Raw genomic sequence first — 20,637 nt, forward strand, 5'->3', positions numbered from 1 at the left:
TCTTTGAAGATCTCAACATTCAAGCCTATTGATGTAAAGTAAACGTGACAAACACACAACAATAAGCACTGTAAAACTCAGTTTGAAAGAAATCTTTCTATGACATTAACATAAAAAAATTAATTCAATATTATTGATTTATTGTACTGGTTTTATTTACGATGTTTTAAAAAACAAACAAAATAAAAACCCGCTTTTTAAAATTTCGCGCAAATTTATACTTTATATTTTCTTGTTTTGATTGGTTGGATAACACAAGATATGCTAATGAGGTAAACAGGACCTGTTGTGACCGATTTATATGAAATACACTGTAGTTAGTATCTTGGATATATTACAAATAATATTGGTAAGTTTGGAATGACAACAATCAAGAAACAAATGCACCTTTTCATATTTAATTATAGGTATCAGAGAACGTGTGAATTTCCAATCGTTGCATCGCTTTTCGCCGCCACCACGGAAAAGAAGCCATTTTATTTCATTTTGCTGACATTGTCACACATTGAAATCACTGTTTTCATATTAGTCAACTTATAAGTTGTGTGAAAAACATGTACAATGATGCAAAACATTATTTTTATGGTGAATTTGACTGAGCCCATAAGCGTTTGTTGTTTTGAGCGTGGACTTTTACGATACACAACATATTTCTTGTGACCTTATTGAGAATCGTGTTCAAGGTCAATTATGTACAGTCTGTTCTTGCCATAAATATTCTCAAATTTGATCCATATAGATTCTTTTTAAATCAGTCAATACTTTGTGACATTATATTTGGAATAGCATGGAATTATTAGTAAATAAAATATGAAATATTTGATAACTTGGTCATGATCTAAAACAAAAATTAAAATAACCACAAATTAAAGAGAAATGAATGATACAGACAAATTAAAGTGTATATCAAAAAAGTATTGTTTACAACCTTTTATGAAAAAACTATAAAGAAATCTGAGTCCTATTAACCCGGAACATATATATATTGATATACTGTTCCCAGCAATAACCTTTAACAGGTTGGGAACAAACCCCCTGTATGGTGATTATACATGTATAGAGGGATAATCCTTCTTAAAGTTTAGAGCAGAGACATAAATGAGGCCCCTCATGGGGGGGTCCTAGTAATCACATAATCACCATTTTTTTGCCAATATAATCACATAATCATTAAATATTTGCTCATCTTTAGTAATCAAATAATCATAAACTAAAAATACAGTCCTAGGTAATCAAATAATCATGAAATATTTGGCTTAATAATCAAATAATCATTAAAAAAACGGCCAAGTAATCACATAATCAAAAACCCCATGAGGGCCCTCATAAATTGTCACGTGTATATATGTCTCTGTTTAGAGGGATAAAATTATCCTTCTATAGAGGGGTATTTTTGTTTGCACTGGATTTAAAGCAAATTAGGGCAGAATGGCATTTTCTAGTTATATTGGCTATAATCTCTAGATAGCATTATACGCATCAACATATGGGTCATTTTCAAAAAATGTCAAATTTTGAAATTGAAAAATTTATTGAAAGTTACTTATTCAAACAACCCTCTACATAAGCAAATCAAAACAAACAGTACTTTAAGAACAACATATTAAAAGATGCAATCTTAATGATGTCATACAAGAATATCTTGAAACATTTTTTGATCGGTGGTACAATATTTTGTCTATCCTGCTACCATTTTCAAAAGAAATTTTGGGTTATTAAGAAAAGGTTTAGATAAAATGTTAAGCTTGTTTAACGTTACCAATTAGATGGTTTTCAAGAGAATAAACTTCTATATATATTCATTCTGTAAAATAATAGATTATTTGCCAATTTTCTAGGTTGTACTGAAAAATGGCTCTAAAAATTGGTTTTCAAAGGTTGTAAAAACAAGTGAAACTGCGAGCTACTGCTCACTGATGATACCCCCGCCGCAAGTGGATAATATTAATAGAGTAAAAATATGGAAGTGTTCGGTAAACAGGAAGTTGTCGAGTGATGAATCTGAAAACGCATCACACAGTATAGCTGACTTATATAAATCCTAAAACCAAATTTCAGAAATCCTTGTATTGTAGTTCCTGAGAAAAATGTGACGAAAATTTTCAACTTGGCTATCATGTGTAAAATCATACAAGTGTTCGGTAAACAGGAAGTTGTCGAGTGATGAATCTGAAAACGCATCACACGGTATAGCTGACTTATATAAATCCTGAAACCAAATTTCAGAAATCCTTGTATTGTAGTTCCTGAGAAAAATGTGACGAAAATTTTCAACTTGGCTATCATGTGTAAAATCATACAAGTGTTCGGTAAACAGGAAGTTGTAGAGTGATGAATCTGAAAACGCATCACACGGTATAGCTGACTTATATAAATCCTGAAACCAAATTTCAGAAATCCTTGTATTGTAGTTCCTGAGAAAAATGTGACGAAAATTTTCAACTTGGCTATCATGTGTAAAATCAGACAAGTGTTCGGTAAACAGGAAGTTGTCAAGTGATGAATCTGAAAACGCATCACACAGTATGGCTGACATATATAAATGTTGATACCAAATTACAGAAAGGGTGGATGTGTAGTTCCTGAGAAAAATGTGACGAAAGTTTCATGGGACGGACTGACTGACGGACTGATGGACGGACGGACGGACGGACTGATGGACGAACTGATGGATTGACTTACAGACAGAGGTAAAACAGTATACCCCCCCTTTTTTAAAGCGGGGGTATAATTACCACCAGTAATGCAAGTCTAAGATAGCAATTTATATTGTTCGGCCTTTTTCCACCCTTTCGAATAAACCCAACATCAAGTAAATCCCTCATAAGTTAATTTACTTTTCTCTTTATTTCGTTGGTAACAGGAACGTACGTTTCTGATATATCACTATATAAAAGTCTATCCTGTTACCTTTTTGTCTATCCTGTTACCGATATCAGTATTGCACCTGCAAATGCTTAATTGGGAAGATTAAGACGTTATAACCTTAAGATGAGTTCAAACAATGAAATATTTCATTCGTTTTCCACCTACATGTTAAGATAAAAAAATTAACGACGTGTTTGTCTATAATTGTCTATCCTGTTACTGTAACCATAGCAACCATAGTAACAGGATAGACATAACAGGATAGACAAATTTCTTCGTTTTTGATTGCTGTTGTGAAATAACTACTCCCTTTGGTGAAGTGATTATGGTTTTCTATTGTGAATTTGGTTTCCAACACGTTATTGCACTTTTTACAACCATACTGTTAGTGTAATTAATCAAAATGGTCGGTAACAGCATAGACATGAAAAAAAGTACGCTCTATTTTTTTCACTAAATGTCTTGAAATTTCTTTTCTCTACACTGTCGTTCAAGAAACGAGGCGTTTTAAATGTAAAGATTACTTTGCATTTTTGAAATCAACACTGACTGATTCAATATTCATAGGGAGAATAATTTAACGACTGATTTAAGTAGCGGTAACAGGATAGACATGAACCTCCTGTACGCTGATTGAATTTAGTTTGTAGATAATCTGTTACATACAATGATAAAGAAGCTACGATTTTTCGTTAGAATTATAATTAACGTTCTTAAAAAGTCTCTTTTGCAGATATCAAGGCGATCAGAAAATCGGAAAAAAATCATTTGAAATGTGTTTTTCTGACAATGTACGCACACAAATACCCCCAAAATCGGCCTTAAATGCAGTTTAATCTTATCAAAATAGATGTCATGGATGTAAGGTTTGTTTATTATTAATGTTCTGAATCACAAATCCGACAAGCTTTCATTTAAACCATTACAACTGAAATTTCCATTAGAAATAAAACTTTTAGCATGGGTGTACTGAAAATTCGACATTTTTTGAAAATGACCCATATGCTCTTTACTAAAAATTGGGATAACCAGTTTTCTGCTAAAGTGACAAAACTTGCAATCTATTGTAAACCTATCTGAACACCTGATCAACAACAAAAGGAATAGTTGACCTTTAACTTTCATGTTAAATCTAACAATAGAAATTCTGTTCAGTGAGGCATAAGTGAGTAGAATTTACCTGATCATAACAGCTTTTAATCATGGTGAACAATAGATTTTATATTTAGTCAGATAAGCATCAAACTGGGCATGTGCATATTAAATTAATTACATCAATTGGTGCATCAACTGTTCCAGGTTACTGCTATAATAAGTAGAGAATGCCATTCTGTCCTATTTTGATTTAAATCCAGTCTAAACAAAATTACCCCTCTATAGATGGATAATTTTACCCCTCTATAGAAGGATTATCCCTCTATACAGGTATAATCACCATATAGAGGGTTTGTTCCCAACCTGTTTAAGACTAGTATAATATGCCTTGAAGGTTTTTATGTAGTACAAAATGTAGCTATAGTGATAAAATAATTTTAGTTATCTATTTTATTACACACAAATTCTTGTTATACACAGGAAAAAATAAAATCTATTTTCTTTTTAAAAGTGTACAAACTACTCATTCTAACAAATTTGTATTAAAAAGTTTTATTACATTGGTTGCAATGAATTACATTGATTTCCCAGTCAAATAAAAACCGATAATTTCACATGTGAAATAAACGTGGTTATTTCACTCTCTGACGTCATACAACAATAGGCGTTGTCAAGACATCGATAACGTCGGATCAAAACATGCGTAGGAAAAACATATAGTTCCTTACATTTTCTACATTAATTTCATAAAAAGAGCCATTTGCCAATGTAATAAAAAGAATAACTAATCAAAGAATTCAAATATCGCAAAATATTCAACTCGTGGCTGAACAACACTGATAATTAACTCATGCGCTACGCGCATTCGTGAATTAATGTGTTGTTCGGTCACTCGAATATTTTTCTCTATTTGAATTCTTCGATTAGTTATTCTATAATTCCATTATTACCCCCCTAATGGATGGGGGTTTGCAGGGCTGCCTATGTGTGAGACTCGCGCATGTTCATTGCTTTTTGGTGGCATTTTCCTCTGATCTATTGTTTTTTCTCTTTGATCTTTTCAAATTTGGCCAAATATCATGCATTTGCTTCATAAAAAGTTAGCAGAACTGGGTTTGATCTCGAATCCCACTCATCATTGTAATAAATAGTGCACTTGAAATATTCACATGTGAGGCTTACAAAAAAATCAGCCAATCCTGTGTCACACTTAGACCTCATGAGACTGACTTTTTAACTTAAAGGGGTGGGTTGTTCTAAAAAAAAAATTCTACAAAAAATATTCTGATCCCCAATTTCATGAATTTGACATGTTTGATGAAAAAATATATTCTGATCAAGCAGTGATATAAAAAAAAAATATTCTGAATGCAGATTTCCTTCATACCTTGAAGTGTTAAATTTTGAAAAAAAATCTTTTGCATGTTAAAAAATTTAAAATGTTAAAAAAAACATACCCCCCCTTTTCTACCCCCTCCTCTTTCCTGAAGTAAAAAGGTTGCTCCCTAAAATACCAAAACACACAGATCAAATTTGAATTATGGTAGCATCTTTTTTACCATTCTAGAGTATTGCCCCTGTAATTTGTAATAGGAAAAATGGCTGATTTTTTTTGTTTCTGTCTCTCACTTTCGTTTACCTAAACCAAATGTTATAAGATACCTTAAATCTCAGATCAAGTTTGTATTTTGATGGCAGCCAGCCTCACTTTTACTATTTCAGAGTTCTGCCCCTTTTCAAATAGAAAAAAAACTGCTGAATCGTTTTTGTTTCTCTAATTTAAGCTTGCATCAAGCTTATATATATGTTTTGAAACTTAAACAGATTCGGTATTATCACAAAACACACATTTGTATATATATATATATATATATAGAGTTAATATTGCATTTCTTGAGTAATGTCCCTTTATAATCCTACAAAATGTATATGCAAGCAGGGCTACATCTGTGTCCTATGTTTTTTTTTGTTTGTTTGTTTGGTTTTTTTTTGGGGAGAGGGGGGGGGGGTTGCCAGGTTACCGGATCTTTCGTTTGAAAATATCTGTGTCAGTGACCTTGTGGGTATGGCTTCTCCAATATTTCAATGATGTCCTCATTTTTTAGTTACATTAAATAGAAAATTATGGCTACAATATATTAGTGTTTATGAAAAGATGAAGATGAAAAAAAATAATAGATAGTTGGGTATTAAAATGGAAGTAATAAATTGAGGTATTCAAATAAAATACTGTGTTGACACACAAACATTAACACATAAACAATCAAAAGTTGATAAGTTTAATAGATACATATGATAATAATAGTCTGCTGTCAATCTAGCATAAATTTTACCCTTACCTGAAAGTAATTGCAACAGAAGATTTTTTAAAGTTTTAATCTAATATCATTATACACCAAATATACACAGAAAAAATCTTATCTGAGGAAGACTAAAAAATCACTATTTTAAAATTCCTATGGAGGTTTGTATTGAAATGGGAGATAACTCTGTAAAAAGGCAGAAATATCTATAAAAATTATCCAAAATTACAATTTTACCACTTCTATTTAGCATAATATATTAATTCTTGATATTTTAGCCGTCTTTATCATATATAACAAACAACTCTAAAGGTGTTTTCATATCTTTTTTCAAACTACAACCTAGATTTCGTAAACCATTGGTTATACAATAGAGACTATGATTCTAACAGATTTGTTTTATATTGAAACCAGAGAGCATGATTCTACATACAAATCATTTTCTCCTCCAACTCCTCGAACCTGGAACCTTAGTGTTACAAGGCAGTGTGTTAACCAAGCTAAATGAATACTTCCTTAGCTCCACCTCTGACGACTGACTTAGTATCTGCCACATTTACCAAGGGAAGCAATCCTGTCACAATATAACTGATTTAGAATTTAGTTTTAACTTGATATTTATATTTTGTGACGAGTGAACCAACACCTTCTAACGGAAAAGCTTGTAGAGTAACCAAGATGGATACCGAAGTATGCTGCGGTTGTCTTAAAACCTCATGGAAATATAATATGTAGAGACAACAACATCTGGGTTACCGCAAGGTGATAGTTTTATTGAGTCGACATGTTTCGCCGCTAATGCGGCATCATCAGGACAATATTACAGAGTTTACATGTTCATAAAGTGTATATAATGCGGTTGTATTAATTATGACGTAAGAGAATAAAAGTGAAAGTGAAAATGTAAAATAGTGTTCATAATGTAGCAAGAATAAAAGTTAAAAATAGAAATAAAAACAAATGTTTATCTTGACTGGTATGTTCTGTAGTCACTGTGATTGAGGTTCATATATAAATAGAAAGTGAAAGTGAAATTAAAATAAGAATCTAGTATAGTTAAAAGTGAAAGTTAGTCAATAAAGTTATTAACGATGTGGTTAGCTGCTATTCTTGCACGTCTGTGTAGAGGTCCTCATAGTGGTTTATAAAATGTCAGTTCATTTCCAAATAGGACAACACCCCATTGGCCATCCCGTACCAATTCAACTGGCTTCGCTCCGAGGGAGGTACTGCTTCCATATTTCCATATGCTTTGATATTTATATAATTAAATCTCTGTTAAATGTTGGTTTTTTTTTACGCGAATGAAAAATTATAAACTGTTAATTAAAAGGTCTTAAGATCTATGCTTGTGTATGTTGTCAAACTGATATGTACAATTTTTGTTTAAGTCATAATTGTCAGAATAAGTTAACTTTTTGTTTTGTTTTTTCAGAATCAGAATGGATCCTGTCCATCCTGTCCATTCGGTTGGGAATTTCAGTTTACAGGATCAGTTACGCAACAATGACATCATTCAGCATACAATGCCACTCACAAACATACGCAATACCGATCACCAACTACCTGGCAACAGTTTCCGTAGTCATGGTAGCAGCGATATGCAACACCCTCTGGGTACCACAAACATTTTGATGGACGAAAGGGGAGATAATCTTCTATCAAGTTTTTTTAACACTCATCACGGGAATGACATACCAGTGTCTGGTGATACTAGTTTTCTACTTGGCACAGATAACAGTTTCACAACCAATCAACTTTTGATGGAACCCACTACTCATCAGAAGATAAGTTATAATTCTGTGAAGGAACCTAATGTCAGTCCTGTTATAAAGGTGAGTCTGGTTATGATTCTGTGAAGGAACCTAATGTCAGTCCTGTTATAAAGGTGAGTATTTATGATTCTGTGAAGGAACCTTATGTCAGTCTTGTTATAAAGGTGAGTCTGGTTATGATTCTGTGAAGGAACCTAATGTCAGTCCTGTTATAAAGGTGAGTCTATTTATGATTCTGTGAAGGAACCTTATGTCAGTCCTGTTATAAAGGTGAGTCTGGTTATGATTCTGTGAAGGAACCTAATGTCAGTCTTGTTATAAAGGTGAGTCTATTTATGATTCTGTGAAGGAACCTTATGTCAGTCCTGTTATAAAGGTGAGTCTGGTTATGATTCTGTGAAAGAACCTAATGTCAGTCCTGTTATAAAGGTGAGTCTATTTATGATTCTGTGAAGGAACCTTATGTCAGTCCTGTTATAAAGGTGAGTCTGGTTATGATTCTGTGAAGGAACCTTATGTCAGTCCTGTTATAAAGGTGAGTCTGGTTATGATTCTGTGAAGGAACCTAATGTCAGTCTTGTTATAAAGGTGAGTCTGAGATAATACAGCAAAATATTGTAAATATGACAAGTTCACAAATAAAAAAAGAGAGTTTTGATACCGCAGAGAGAATATAATCCCACAAATCAAAGAGAGACAAACAATATATGCGTAGCAAAACATAAAATATCTGCTGCTTGGTCTAACTAACAAACAATAGTTGAGAAATCACTATGTAAAACATGAGACAAAGAAACACAAACCTCACCAAAGACTAGGTTTAACCTTGATCTGATCATCTCAGGTGCTAAAGAAGGGTAAGCAGAGATTTGATTCTGACTAAACAATGCTAAAGGAAATTTTATTTTGGTACATTTCATGACAAAATATTCAGTTAAGTTATGTTACACCATACAAAACTATCTTGAGACAAAAAAGAAAAAAAAATTGCCACAATTTACCTGCTTAGATAGAAAATGCATTATCATTACAAGTGTTTAAGTACAAGTTTTTACTTAAAAAACAGATATGTACTCTTCCTTTTTAGCTCACCTGGCCCGAAGGGCAAAATCACTTTGCGTCCGGTATCCGTCGTCCGTCGTCGTCGTTAACTTTTACAAAAATCTTCTCCTCTGAAACTACTGGGCCAAATTAAACCAAACTTGGCCACAATCATCATTGGGGTATCTAGTTTAAAAAATGTGTCCGGTGACCCGGCCAACCAACAAAGATGGCCGCCATGGCTAAAAATAGAACATAGGGGTAAAATGCAGTTTTTGGCTTATAACTCAAAAACCAAAGCATTTAGAGCAAATCTGACAGAGTTAAATTGTTTATCAGGTCAAGATCTATCTGCCATGAAATTTTCAGATGAATCAGACAACCCGTTGTTGGGTTGCTGCCCCTGAATTGGTAATTTTAAGGAAATTTTGCTGTTTTTGGTTATTATCTTGAATATTATAATAGATAGAGATAAACTGTAAACAGCAATAATCTTCAGCAAAGTAAGATTTACAAATAAGTCAACATGACCGAAATGGTCAGTTGACCCCTTTAGGAGTTATTGCTCTTTATAGTCAATTTTTAACCATTTTTCGTAAATCTTAGTTATCTTTTACAAAAATCTTCTCCTCTGAAACTACTGGGCCAAATTAATCCAAACTTAGCAACAATCATCTTTGGGGTATCTAGTTAAAAAAATGTGTCCGGTGACCTGGCCATCAAATCAAGATGGCCGCCACGGCTAAAAATAGAACATAGTGGTAAAATGCAGTTTTTGGCTTATAACTCAAAAACCAAAGCATTTAGAGCAAATCTGACATGGGGGTAAAATTGTTTATCAGGTCAAGATCTATCTGCCATGAAATTTTCAGATGAATTGGACAACCCGTTGTTGGGTTGCTGCCCCTGAATCCGTAATTTTAAGGAAATTTTTCTGTTTTTGGTTATTATCTCGAATATTATTATAGATAGAGATAAACTGTAAACAGCAATAATGTTCAGCAATGTAAGATTTACAAATAAGTCAGCATGACCGAAATGGTCAATTGACCCCCTAAGGAGTTATTGTCCTTTATAGTCAATTTTTAACAATTTTCATAAAATTTGTAAATTTTTATTAACATTTTCCACTGAAACTACTGGGCCAAGTTCATTATAGATAGAGATAATTGTAAGCAGCAAGACTGTTCAGTAAAGTAAGATGAACAAACACATCACCATCACCAAAACACAATTTTGTCATGAATCCATCTGCTTCCTTTGTTTAATATTCACAAAGGCAAAGGTGAGCGACACAGGCTCTTTAGAGCCTCTAGTTAGGAAGTATCTATACTCTTTGTACTGGTTTCAATTCATATAATTATTGTCCTGAGCATATAGCCAATAGGTGAAATATTTGCCTTTGGATGTTAAGGTGGTACCTAACACTTTCACTAAAATTAATTTGGCTCGTTTAATTTTCATAAAATTTTGACAAAGTAATTACTTTGATCATGTTGATCCTTTAACAAAAATATAAAAAAAAAAAAAAAATTTTGAACCAACCGTTTTGTCAGAAAAATTACACTGGTTATATAGCAGTTTGACAAACAACAATTTTGATCATTGAGAAGCTCAATATTCCCTTTACAACACAACGTAATTAAAACGTTTAGCTGACTTTACAGAGTTATCTCCCTGTAGTGTTAGGTACCACCTTAAGCAAGCAATTATAAATCAATCATAATAGTAATTGTAATAAGTTGTTTTTATTCTCACAGGTAAACAATTCACCAGTTAAGAAAGCTTTAAACAAAGTAAAGCAGTCACCATTTAAGAAACGGGGTAATTTTGAAGAAGGAACAGGAACAGTTACATTTCCTAAGTCCGACAGTAAAGATTACTCACATGTGGACCTGCCAAGACAACTCATGGCAAAGATGTTTGGTCTACTGAAGGAAGGCTTGTTTTGCGATTCAGTAATCTTATCAGGAAATACAGAAATAAGGGTAAGATTTCTTGTATAAAAGGGGGGAGTTTACTCATCTTGACCAAAAGTGTTTGTTGAATGAATGATCTTTCAACGTTTTACATTTGTCTTTGAATCTCAGCCATACATCTTATTGTACATATAATATTGTTTTTAAATTGTTACTGTAAATTCAGAAAATATTGCGAGGTTTTTATTATTGCGAATAATACGACAGAGTTGTAAACGCAACAATCAAAACTCGCATTTGGTAACATTTTATATGAATTAAGCTGGACTTTTCTCAAAATCGTAAAAATTAAAATTGCATTTAAGTTTAAAATAACAAAATCGCAATAATAAATGCTGCGTTTTGCATTTGCGCCAATCTGCATTTCATTTGCGCCAATTTTTTCTTTCATTTGCGCCGATTTGTTTTACAGGTAAATTACAGGTGAATGTTATTTTTCATTTATCATTATTGACCTCTTCCTTTAGCTAGTTGTACAAATGATATGAACTGGGGAGGTGGAAGTAGGATGTCGAGCAGGTTAAGTCCATTTAAACGCACTATGTTCACATACTTTCAAATCAAGAAGTAAAAACCTAAGATAAAAGCACTCGCTTTATACTAAAATGGCAAATTAAAAATCTATTTACAACATTAAAATCCATAAAAACGGAATACATTAAAATCATAAATCTGTTCTTGCCGAGTACATATGGGCAACACATCTAATACATTCCTTTTTTGTGATAACGTCTCTTGTATATTTGTCGTTATTGTCAATAACGAAGTCCATCTGTTCTTTCTCTGGTTTACGTACTGATGTGGGCATTTCTAGAGTTTGCATTTTAACATACATAACTTAAACATAAGTAAACAACGTTTATAACCAAATTTTACCAATATACCTTCCGAGGTATAGTACATGTAGAAGCATTTACTCACCAGTGTTAAACTGAAAATGCAATTAGGAGCAAATATAAAATCGGGGCAAATGAAAGAATTACAATTTAAAAAATTGGCGCAAATGTCATACGCAATAATTTCTGAATTTACAGTAATCAAACAAACTGTTTTGGTATAAATAAAAGAAGACACAGGTATGATATTAAAATGAAGCAGTAACTAAACAAAATAAAAATCAAAACATATATTCAAGAGGTCAACATATATAGTCTTCATAAACAACAATTAATGGTAGACTACTTTTACAACAAAGTACTATCAAAGGGAAGATAACATTTTAAGAATAATTGAATCAACTGAAATAGACACTTAAGTGTTTAAAAAGTGTCCGAAATCTTTCGTCAGATGAACCTGAAATTTGAGGCCAAAATCCACCCTTACCGGACCTACTCCTTTATTGAAATTTATTAAAATTTTTAATATGACAGTTCGACTTCTGCACATCTTTTACTACATATAAAAAATCTATGAAACAGCTTACTTAAGTTTCTTAATGGTAAATATTGTGATTAAAAGCAAAGTAAAGAAGCACCAATTTATAAATGGTTATATATCAGAAAGAGGATAAATTAAAAAAAAAAAAGAGCATTCCTACAAAATGTAAAAATTCAAGCAATGCAAAGTTGCAGATATTTATAAGGTTTCAACAATGATAATATTACATTCTCATATAGATGTAGCACAGAAGTATAAGTTAACTCTCTCATTCGAACTGAACATTTATAATTAATTTAATTGTTGCAGTTAATCATGAAATTTTTTCATAAAATATTTAACCTATATTTTTAGGTCCACAGACTTGTGTTGTTATCAGCATGTCCATTTATCCTGTCTAAGATGTCAGATCTGTCCCAGAATGCATCACTGAAGATAGAACTTCCTCAGGGAATTCCTCTTGATGTCACATCACAGTTGGTTCATTATTTATATGATGGCAAAGTGACCTTGACATCTGATAATGTCGGCCATTTTGCTAGAGTTGCTAATCTGTTTAAACTAACACATTTACTAGATATGTGTAAAGATTTTGTAATTATGTTTGATATCAGTCAATCAATTCTGATGGACAAAGGAGAAGATGTCGTAGCTATTGTTAAAAACGAACAGTCCTCAATAGCTCATACTAATACGAATAAAGAGGTGAAAACAGCTGCCAAAAAAGCAGTGCAAAAACCACCACAAATTAAAACAACACCTCCTAACAAAAAGCAAAGGGATGATGCACAGTCAACAAAGAAGGGGACTGAAGAAGGAACGACAATTCCTTTACATTCATATGGAACAAGAAGAGCATCAATGAAGGGTACCAGTACACCTAATAAAAGTCCATCTCAAAATACTGAAAACAATATTCCTAAAACATGTTCAAATTTTAATTCTAATTCTTTTACTGAAACTAAGTTTAAACATCCAATCCATACAAATGCTGCATTTATAAACTCGAACAAAGTTGGCAATGTAAAGAAGACTGTATCTCCCACAACAGCAAGCAAAATAAATACAAGCTATAGCAATGAGGAAACAATTAACAGCAGTTTAAGTAGTGACCATGGACTCTCAGATGCAGGAAGTAGAATTAAATTAAGTAACAATATGGAATCCACTGGAAGTTTCAGTGCTGATCAAGTGACTAATGAAAATAAACATAGTGAAGATGAGGAAGCTGGGAACATAGATGAACTGACTGATGATTGTGATGAAGATGCTGATTGGAAACCCCACTCTAAACTCAAAGGAAAAGCTTTCACTAAAAAGGGGAGAGCAGCGAAGGCATTCAAAAAGTCTTATGCTTCATTTATAAAATCAGCAAAACCAAAGTAAGTTTAAGGGTGTCATACAAACTTTTTTTGTATTGTAGACTATTCATAAGTCCAAGGGTTAGACTTTGTCAAATTTATTTTATTATTGTCTGTCCTGTGATGAAAGTTGCAGACATAGAGATGTTTATATGGCACCAGCAGCAGCATTAACTACATGTATTTGTACACAGTATTATACTTCATAGGAACTGAATACCCTGTATACAGATGTCTTCTGTTATGTTATGAAGTTCCTATCTGTCATATGTTAGATGTTCTAAACCTAATTTTCCTGGTTGATGGTCAAAAGTTGTTTTTTTTTAAACTTAAATATACATGTATCTTTTATTGTGAGTATCAGTAATAGGACAACTACATTATTTGGTCAACATGTCTATCAGACATTCACAAGGTTCACCTGACATTGACCTCATCACATGGATCAGTGATCAGGGTTCAGGTTTTGTTTCAAGTCTGTATTTCAGATATTGTAAGCAGTATGTCAACTATATTTGGTAATTGAGTGATTCTACAGTGTTCATGCCGGTTTGATGGTTTTCTTCTGAAATTGACCTCATTTTCATGGCTTATTGAAAGATTGGTGTCCATTGGGCCATCTTTCAGTGGTTGAGGTTAAGTTTTCATGGATATATGTCAAATGAATTTAATTTATAGAATGATTATAAGCTGTACATATAAAAAAAAGTCTGTTTGGCAGGCTTATTTTCATGGACTAGGATAATGTTAAATGTATACATGTAATAATCTGTAGTCATGGTAGAATTTAAATTTAATCATGACAAGTTATTAGCAGGCAAGCTTAAGACGTTCCCCTTTTGTTTCTGTGTTATCTTGTTTGGTGGGAATTGTTAAGTTCTGTATGTAAATTAAACAAAAGAAAGATTTCATGCAATCTGCAGCATACAATTTAACAACTTGACAAAAAGTTTCTGAGCGTTCTGCATTATACAACTTTATAACTTTACAAAAAGATCAAACATGCAGAATTTTACAATATATTTATACATGATATAATTTAAGTCATTAATTGACTATACATATATAATTAATCCAAAGAAAGGAAATTTGAAATAACTTCTACTTACTAACTAAAAATAAGAATAATTTGGGATTCAAGCATTTTTTTTTGTTTCACAACTGTTACTTTCAAGTATTATTTTTCAATTATAGGAATACAGCCATTGTTCCAGAACAGAAAGAAACATACACATTGAGACCTCCACCAAAGAAAAGAGCTAAAGAATTTGCCAGGACAGAATTTGAGGAACTTGAAGACATTTTGTCTCGACCTGCTGATAAAGGTATTGTTCATACTTTTTCAATGGAGGCTAAACCTCCGCCACAGGAACCACAAAAGCCAAAGCGTACACACAGATTGATGAAGGCATCATCGTACAGAGCTAGTCAGTTATCGGCAGTCGTGGCACAGATAGAAAAAAAAGCAGAACATTTACCAGAAAATGAACGTCATTTTATTTGCGACATCTGTGGAAATCATTACATCTTCTCTAAAAGAGCTGTAACCCATATAATATCTGTTCACGATACTGACTTGGAAGATGTCATCATGGCCATGTCAATTAGGAAAAAAGAAAAAGTTCTGAAAATGTGTGATATTTGTGGTTATGAAACAAAAGAACCAAACTTTTTCTACATACATTTTCATAGATATTTTCGTCATAGTGTTCCACTACCTAAAGGCATGCAGCCATTTAAATGTGACATTTGTGGCAAAGAATGCTTTACAAGGTTTCAACTGAAAGATCATAAACTGATACATGAAGAAGGTACACCATTTATATGTGAGACTTGTGGTCAAGGCTTTAACAGCAGGACTTGTCTTACAAGTCATGTCTTTCATAAACATAGCAAAGTTCGTAATCACAAATGCACGGACTATGGATGTGAGAAAACTTTCAAAACACGAACACAGCTTCTTGTGCACATGCGCTCGCACACTGGTGAAAAGCCTTTTCAATGTCCTGACTGCCAGTACAAAAGCACAACACGTGGAAACATGCGTCTCCATTTGACAAACAAACATAAGCATAGTCCTGAAATTGTTAAGAACATCATGCTTAATCTCAGACCAACACAAGGTGATGAACTAATGTTAGACCTTGAAAACGATAATAAAAACCAAGCATTTACTATGCAAATAACCACAAATGACAACCAACCACTGAATTTTGCCCAAAATATTCAGGCCAGTCGGGAAACAGAACAACTGGTTTATTCACATGCACCTAGTAGCCAAGGTAACCATTCAAATCAGGCATATGCAACGGTAACCAGTTTGATTGCTTCTTCTCAGGATTCACAGATTCTGTATGACCCCAATGACCCCAACAATCGACCAGTCACAATTCAGCACTACACAACAGAACCAATGGATTCAAGTAATCGTCCCGTTACAATTCAGCATTTGTCAGCTCAGCAGCAGTCTCTCATTCTAAATAATATTAATCCTGATCATCTTGATCTGTTACCCACTGACCAGAATTTGCATTCAGTTCAAAACAATCAAGTTCTTGTGCATTCTGATAATTTACAACATCATATCATGACTCATGAACATCAAAACACAGATCAGAGTGAAAGTAGATTATCAGCAGATATAAATAGAATCACTGTACAGGAAGCTAGACTGTTACTCCATCAACAAGATCATGTCACCAGTCCTCAAAGGCAAAATGACCTCCATCATCAAAGAATCCAAATGCAAGATAATAGTGGGAAAAATCTTCCTTTAGTAGAAGTACAGGAATTGCAACCGGTTTATTTGCAAGACCAACAAAGTTCTATGCTTCAACAATATGACAGTGAACCTTACCCTGGAGATGAGGAACAAGACTTACTGAGGAATGATGACTCACTGTTGCAAAAAAATCATGTTTCAAATCAGGGACAAATTATGTTTTCATCAGATGGAAACCAGTCACATCTGTCTAAGATACAGATCACTATACAGGACCGAGGACAGTTAGAACCAAGTGTTCATGGATTGATATTATCACCTAACAACAATACAGCTCAAAGCAGCCAAGATAACCGGCATCAGGTGGAATTACTACAAACTTCTCCAACGAAAGGGGCAACAAAAATGTATTTAGTTGATGTGAATAATATTTCAAGTTTAGATGTAGAATCTGTCAGTGCTTCCATGGAACAAGGTCAGGATCCAAACACAGCGCCCTCTATTGACAGTTCCACAGCTTTATCTCAGTCATATAATGATCCTCAATTATTGTATCAATTATACCAACAGTACAACCAAAATTATCAATAGCTTATCTATTAGTGCATGTTTTTGTTTCTATTTATAAAACAATTAATCTATTCAGAAATTACCATGTAGAATAAACAATAAGTCTTTTTGCTGTTGAAAATGTTTGTTTATTAGATAGTACTTTGATTTTGAAAATAGTGCAAGGAAACTAAACGGAATTAATACTCATATTGGTATGGTATGGTTTTGTATTTATATATATTTTTTAAATACACCAATTTGGATAATCCTTACTTTATAGATATCTGGTGATTTTTGAGCATTTACATAGGGATTTTCTCCTTTATGTTGTTTTCATTGAAAATTGAATCATTTCAATTAAATTTTGTAAGGGCAACTTATTGACTGACTATATAGTCTTATGCATCATGAGTTCATTTCTGGTCTTTATTTCAGAAATATATTTTTTTAAGAAACCTGTAGAAAAAGAAATATGAAATATACTTAATAATTGAAAGAAAATTTAGTTGCTGTAAGATTATACAATATATTTTGATAAGCTAGTGTTCTTTTTACTTTTATGATCTGTATATTGTTTTATCAATTTTAAAGACAAATCATAAAGGATTGTCTTTTTGAATTTGTATTTTGTGTCCATTTAATATATTTCTAGAGATTGTAATCATGAAAGATAATTTTAGTATCTTCTAAATGTTTTCTATGAAAATTCATAAATTCTTTTAGTTTTGTGCAAATCAAAACTGCAGGGTTGAAAAACTGTAGCAATTATGAAGCACACAGTACATGTAATTATAGTATTATAAGCCTTTTTTCAGTGCCAATCTATACTTGATATATTGCTAAGAATCAGACCAACTCATATGTATTTCAAGATATAAATTGTTTTTCAAGATATAAATTGTTTTTCAAGATGTAAATTGTGTTTCAAGATATAAATTGTATTTCAAGATATAAACTGGTTGAAATGCAATAGAAATTACCAATTACCAATTAAATTACTCTGTAATTTGCAATTATCGTCACCAAAAGTTTTCTAGTGTTTTCTCAAATTTCCAGATACACAGAAACAAACTACCTACCATTTCTATAACTCTGGACTAGAGTAGCTTCAAAATACAATGGTTTGGTCGTGAGTTTTTTTTTCGGTCAGGTTTTCAAAATTGCCAGTTTTTTTTTGCATTTAAGACTTTTAATTTTACACTGAAACAAAACAAGAATTGAAATTTTATGAATAGAATTTAAACCATACATCATGAATGATGATACATGTATGGTATAATTTAACTTGACAAAAACGTGATTAGACAATTTATTCCTGCATCTTGGGAAAATGTAGATCTATTATTTTTTTTTAACATGGTGCTCAACATTTTTTAATCAATATTAACCTGTTACCAGACATTATATATTTCCAATGCACAAATACCCCACAATTTTGAAAAAATTGCTGGACAAGGAGACAGATTGACTCTATTGTATTGTGAAGCATGTAATTGAAGAAATAGAATTTACTTTTGTTATACTACTTGTTATTTTAGTGATGGGATTAATAAAAAAAAATTAAATTAAGGAATTATTTATGCACTTCCCTTTCACCTACTCATGAAAAAAAACACAAATACACTCAATGATAATATACAGTCTTACCTATATACCATTATCTATACATTAAGTCAAGTTCAAAGTCTTACCAGTTTTCATACGATTGCAAAAAAAATTGAGGTTGTATATTGGTATCATGTTAGTGTACATGTCATAGTCATCTTCCTAAGACATTTGGTTTTCGAACAAAGACTTTGGTATAAGTAAATAGAAATCTATCAAATGTTAAAACAAGATTTATGACCACATGATTTTAGGGCGAAAAGGGAGAAACAAGGGTGTCTTGGTTAATGAACAATTTCCTAAGTACAAATTTAATTTAAGGGAGGTAATATAAACACAACATTTTGAACTATCTCCCTTAGTTTTTTTATAGGGTTTGTGTTACTTATTCTTTAGTTTTTTGTGTTGTGTGTGCTATTGTGTCTGTTTGTCTTTTTCATTTTTGGCCATGGTGTTGTCAGTTTATTTTCGATTTATGCGTTTGACTGTCCCTTTAGTGTCTTAAGTCCCCCTCTTTTACACTGCTTTTAAATTATGTATAAAGAAATGTTGTATTGTCTTGAGGTGATTAGCTGATAATTTATATTTATAAGTTACTTTTTTAAAATGCTGGTGAAGGTAATTTAATTTTAGTCATGATTATGAATGTCATTTTCTATTTTTAATACTTTTATGATGCATTTGAATTGAGATTATGACCGTATCTTGTGGGAAACATTTTTTTGGAGGGGAAAAAGGAGAGGGGTAAAAACAATTACAATCCAAATTCAGACCTGTATCAAGTACGAGAATTGTGTCCATTTTTTTATTCCAACTGTTCATTGTTGCACCTCTGCAGTAGTATCCAGCTGCCCTCAGAGAAGCAATTTATTTTCAAGTTGTGAAGACTCATTACCATTTAACTTCTGAACCAAAGAGTTATTGTTACTAAGGTATCAAATAAGGCATGCATTAAATTTCTTGTTTGTTCTAGACCAACACACAGAGTTGGAGTTGTAACATGCTTCCTCCACTTGTATTTGTGTCCATCTGATGAGTTAAACCTTTTTCAACTGAATTTTATAGTTCGTTCTTATGTTGTACTGTTATACCACTGTCCAAGGTTAGGGGGAGGGTTGGGATCCCGCTATCATGTTTAACCCTGCCACATTATTTATGTATGTGCCTGTCCCAAGTTAGGAGCCTGTAATTCAGTGGTTGTCGTTTATTTATGTGTTACATACGGTATTTGTTTTAGTTCATTTGTTTTATTTAAATAAGGCCGTTATTTTTCTCGTTTGAATTGTTTTACATTGTCATTTAGGGACCTTTTATAGCTTACTATGCAGTTTGGGCTTTGCTCATTGTTGGAGGCTGTACAGTGACCTATAGTTGTTAATGTCTGCATCATTTTGGTCTCTTGTGGACAGTTGTCTCATTAGCAATCATACCACATCTTCTTGTTTATAGTTCATTAGTGACTCGAAGCCAACCAGTCTTTGAAGTTTCTTTGAAAACTTTTGATTTTGATTGTTGAATAATGAAAAATAAAGATATAAGAATAAACTTGTAATCAGCAAACGCTAATTGGGGAAGCAATATATACAGATCTTTAAGGTGGTACCCAACACTTTCACTAAAATTAATTTGGCTTGTTTAATTTTCATAAAATTTTGACAAAGTATTTACTTTGACCCTTTGACAAAAATATAAGAATTTAAAAAATTTTGAACCAATCGTTTTGTCAGAAAAATTACACTGGTTATATTGCGATTTGACAAACACCAATTTTTATCATTGAGAAGCTTAATATTCCTTTTACAACACAACGTAATTAAAACGTTTAGCTGACTTTACAGAGTTATCTCCCTGTAGTGTTAGGTACCACCTTAAGTCTAGTTCAAGTTAGGTTGAGTTTCAAATATTGAAAACCTCCAAACCTCCTTCAACGAGGCATACACAAAAAAAAAGACCAAGGTG

The 20,637-nt window shown here is 32.5% G+C and overlaps 1 protein-coding gene and 1 long non-coding RNA gene across 2 annotated transcripts; both read left to right on the forward strand.

The window, feature by feature from the left end:
- The first annotated feature begins 261 nt into the window (after positions 1-261).
- LOC143083763 (uncharacterized) lies at positions 262-8,103 on the forward strand. The gene is made up of 2 exons (XR_012980872.1): positions 262-349; positions 7,702-8,103. It is a non-coding gene; the product is annotated as an uncharacterized LOC143083763 (long non-coding RNA).
- Positions 8,104-8,216: 113 nt separating this feature from the next.
- Positions 8,217-18,642, forward strand: LOC143084282 (uncharacterized; the record flags this gene model as incomplete). The annotated part of the gene is made up of 4 exons (XM_076260691.1): positions 8,217-8,258; positions 10,843-11,070; positions 12,793-13,820; positions 14,994-18,642. Coding segments are annotated over 4 exons (3,417 nt in total), but the record flags the coding sequence as incomplete, so codon positions are not given.
- Positions 18,643-20,637: the final 1,995 nt, after the last annotated feature.

The sequence above is a fragment of the Mytilus galloprovincialis genome, chromosome 7 (assembly GCF_965363235.1).
Source record: "Mytilus galloprovincialis chromosome 7, xbMytGall1.hap1.1, whole genome shotgun sequence".
NCBI classification, from domain to species: Eukaryota; Metazoa; Mollusca; class Bivalvia; order Mytilida; family Mytilidae; genus Mytilus; species Mytilus galloprovincialis.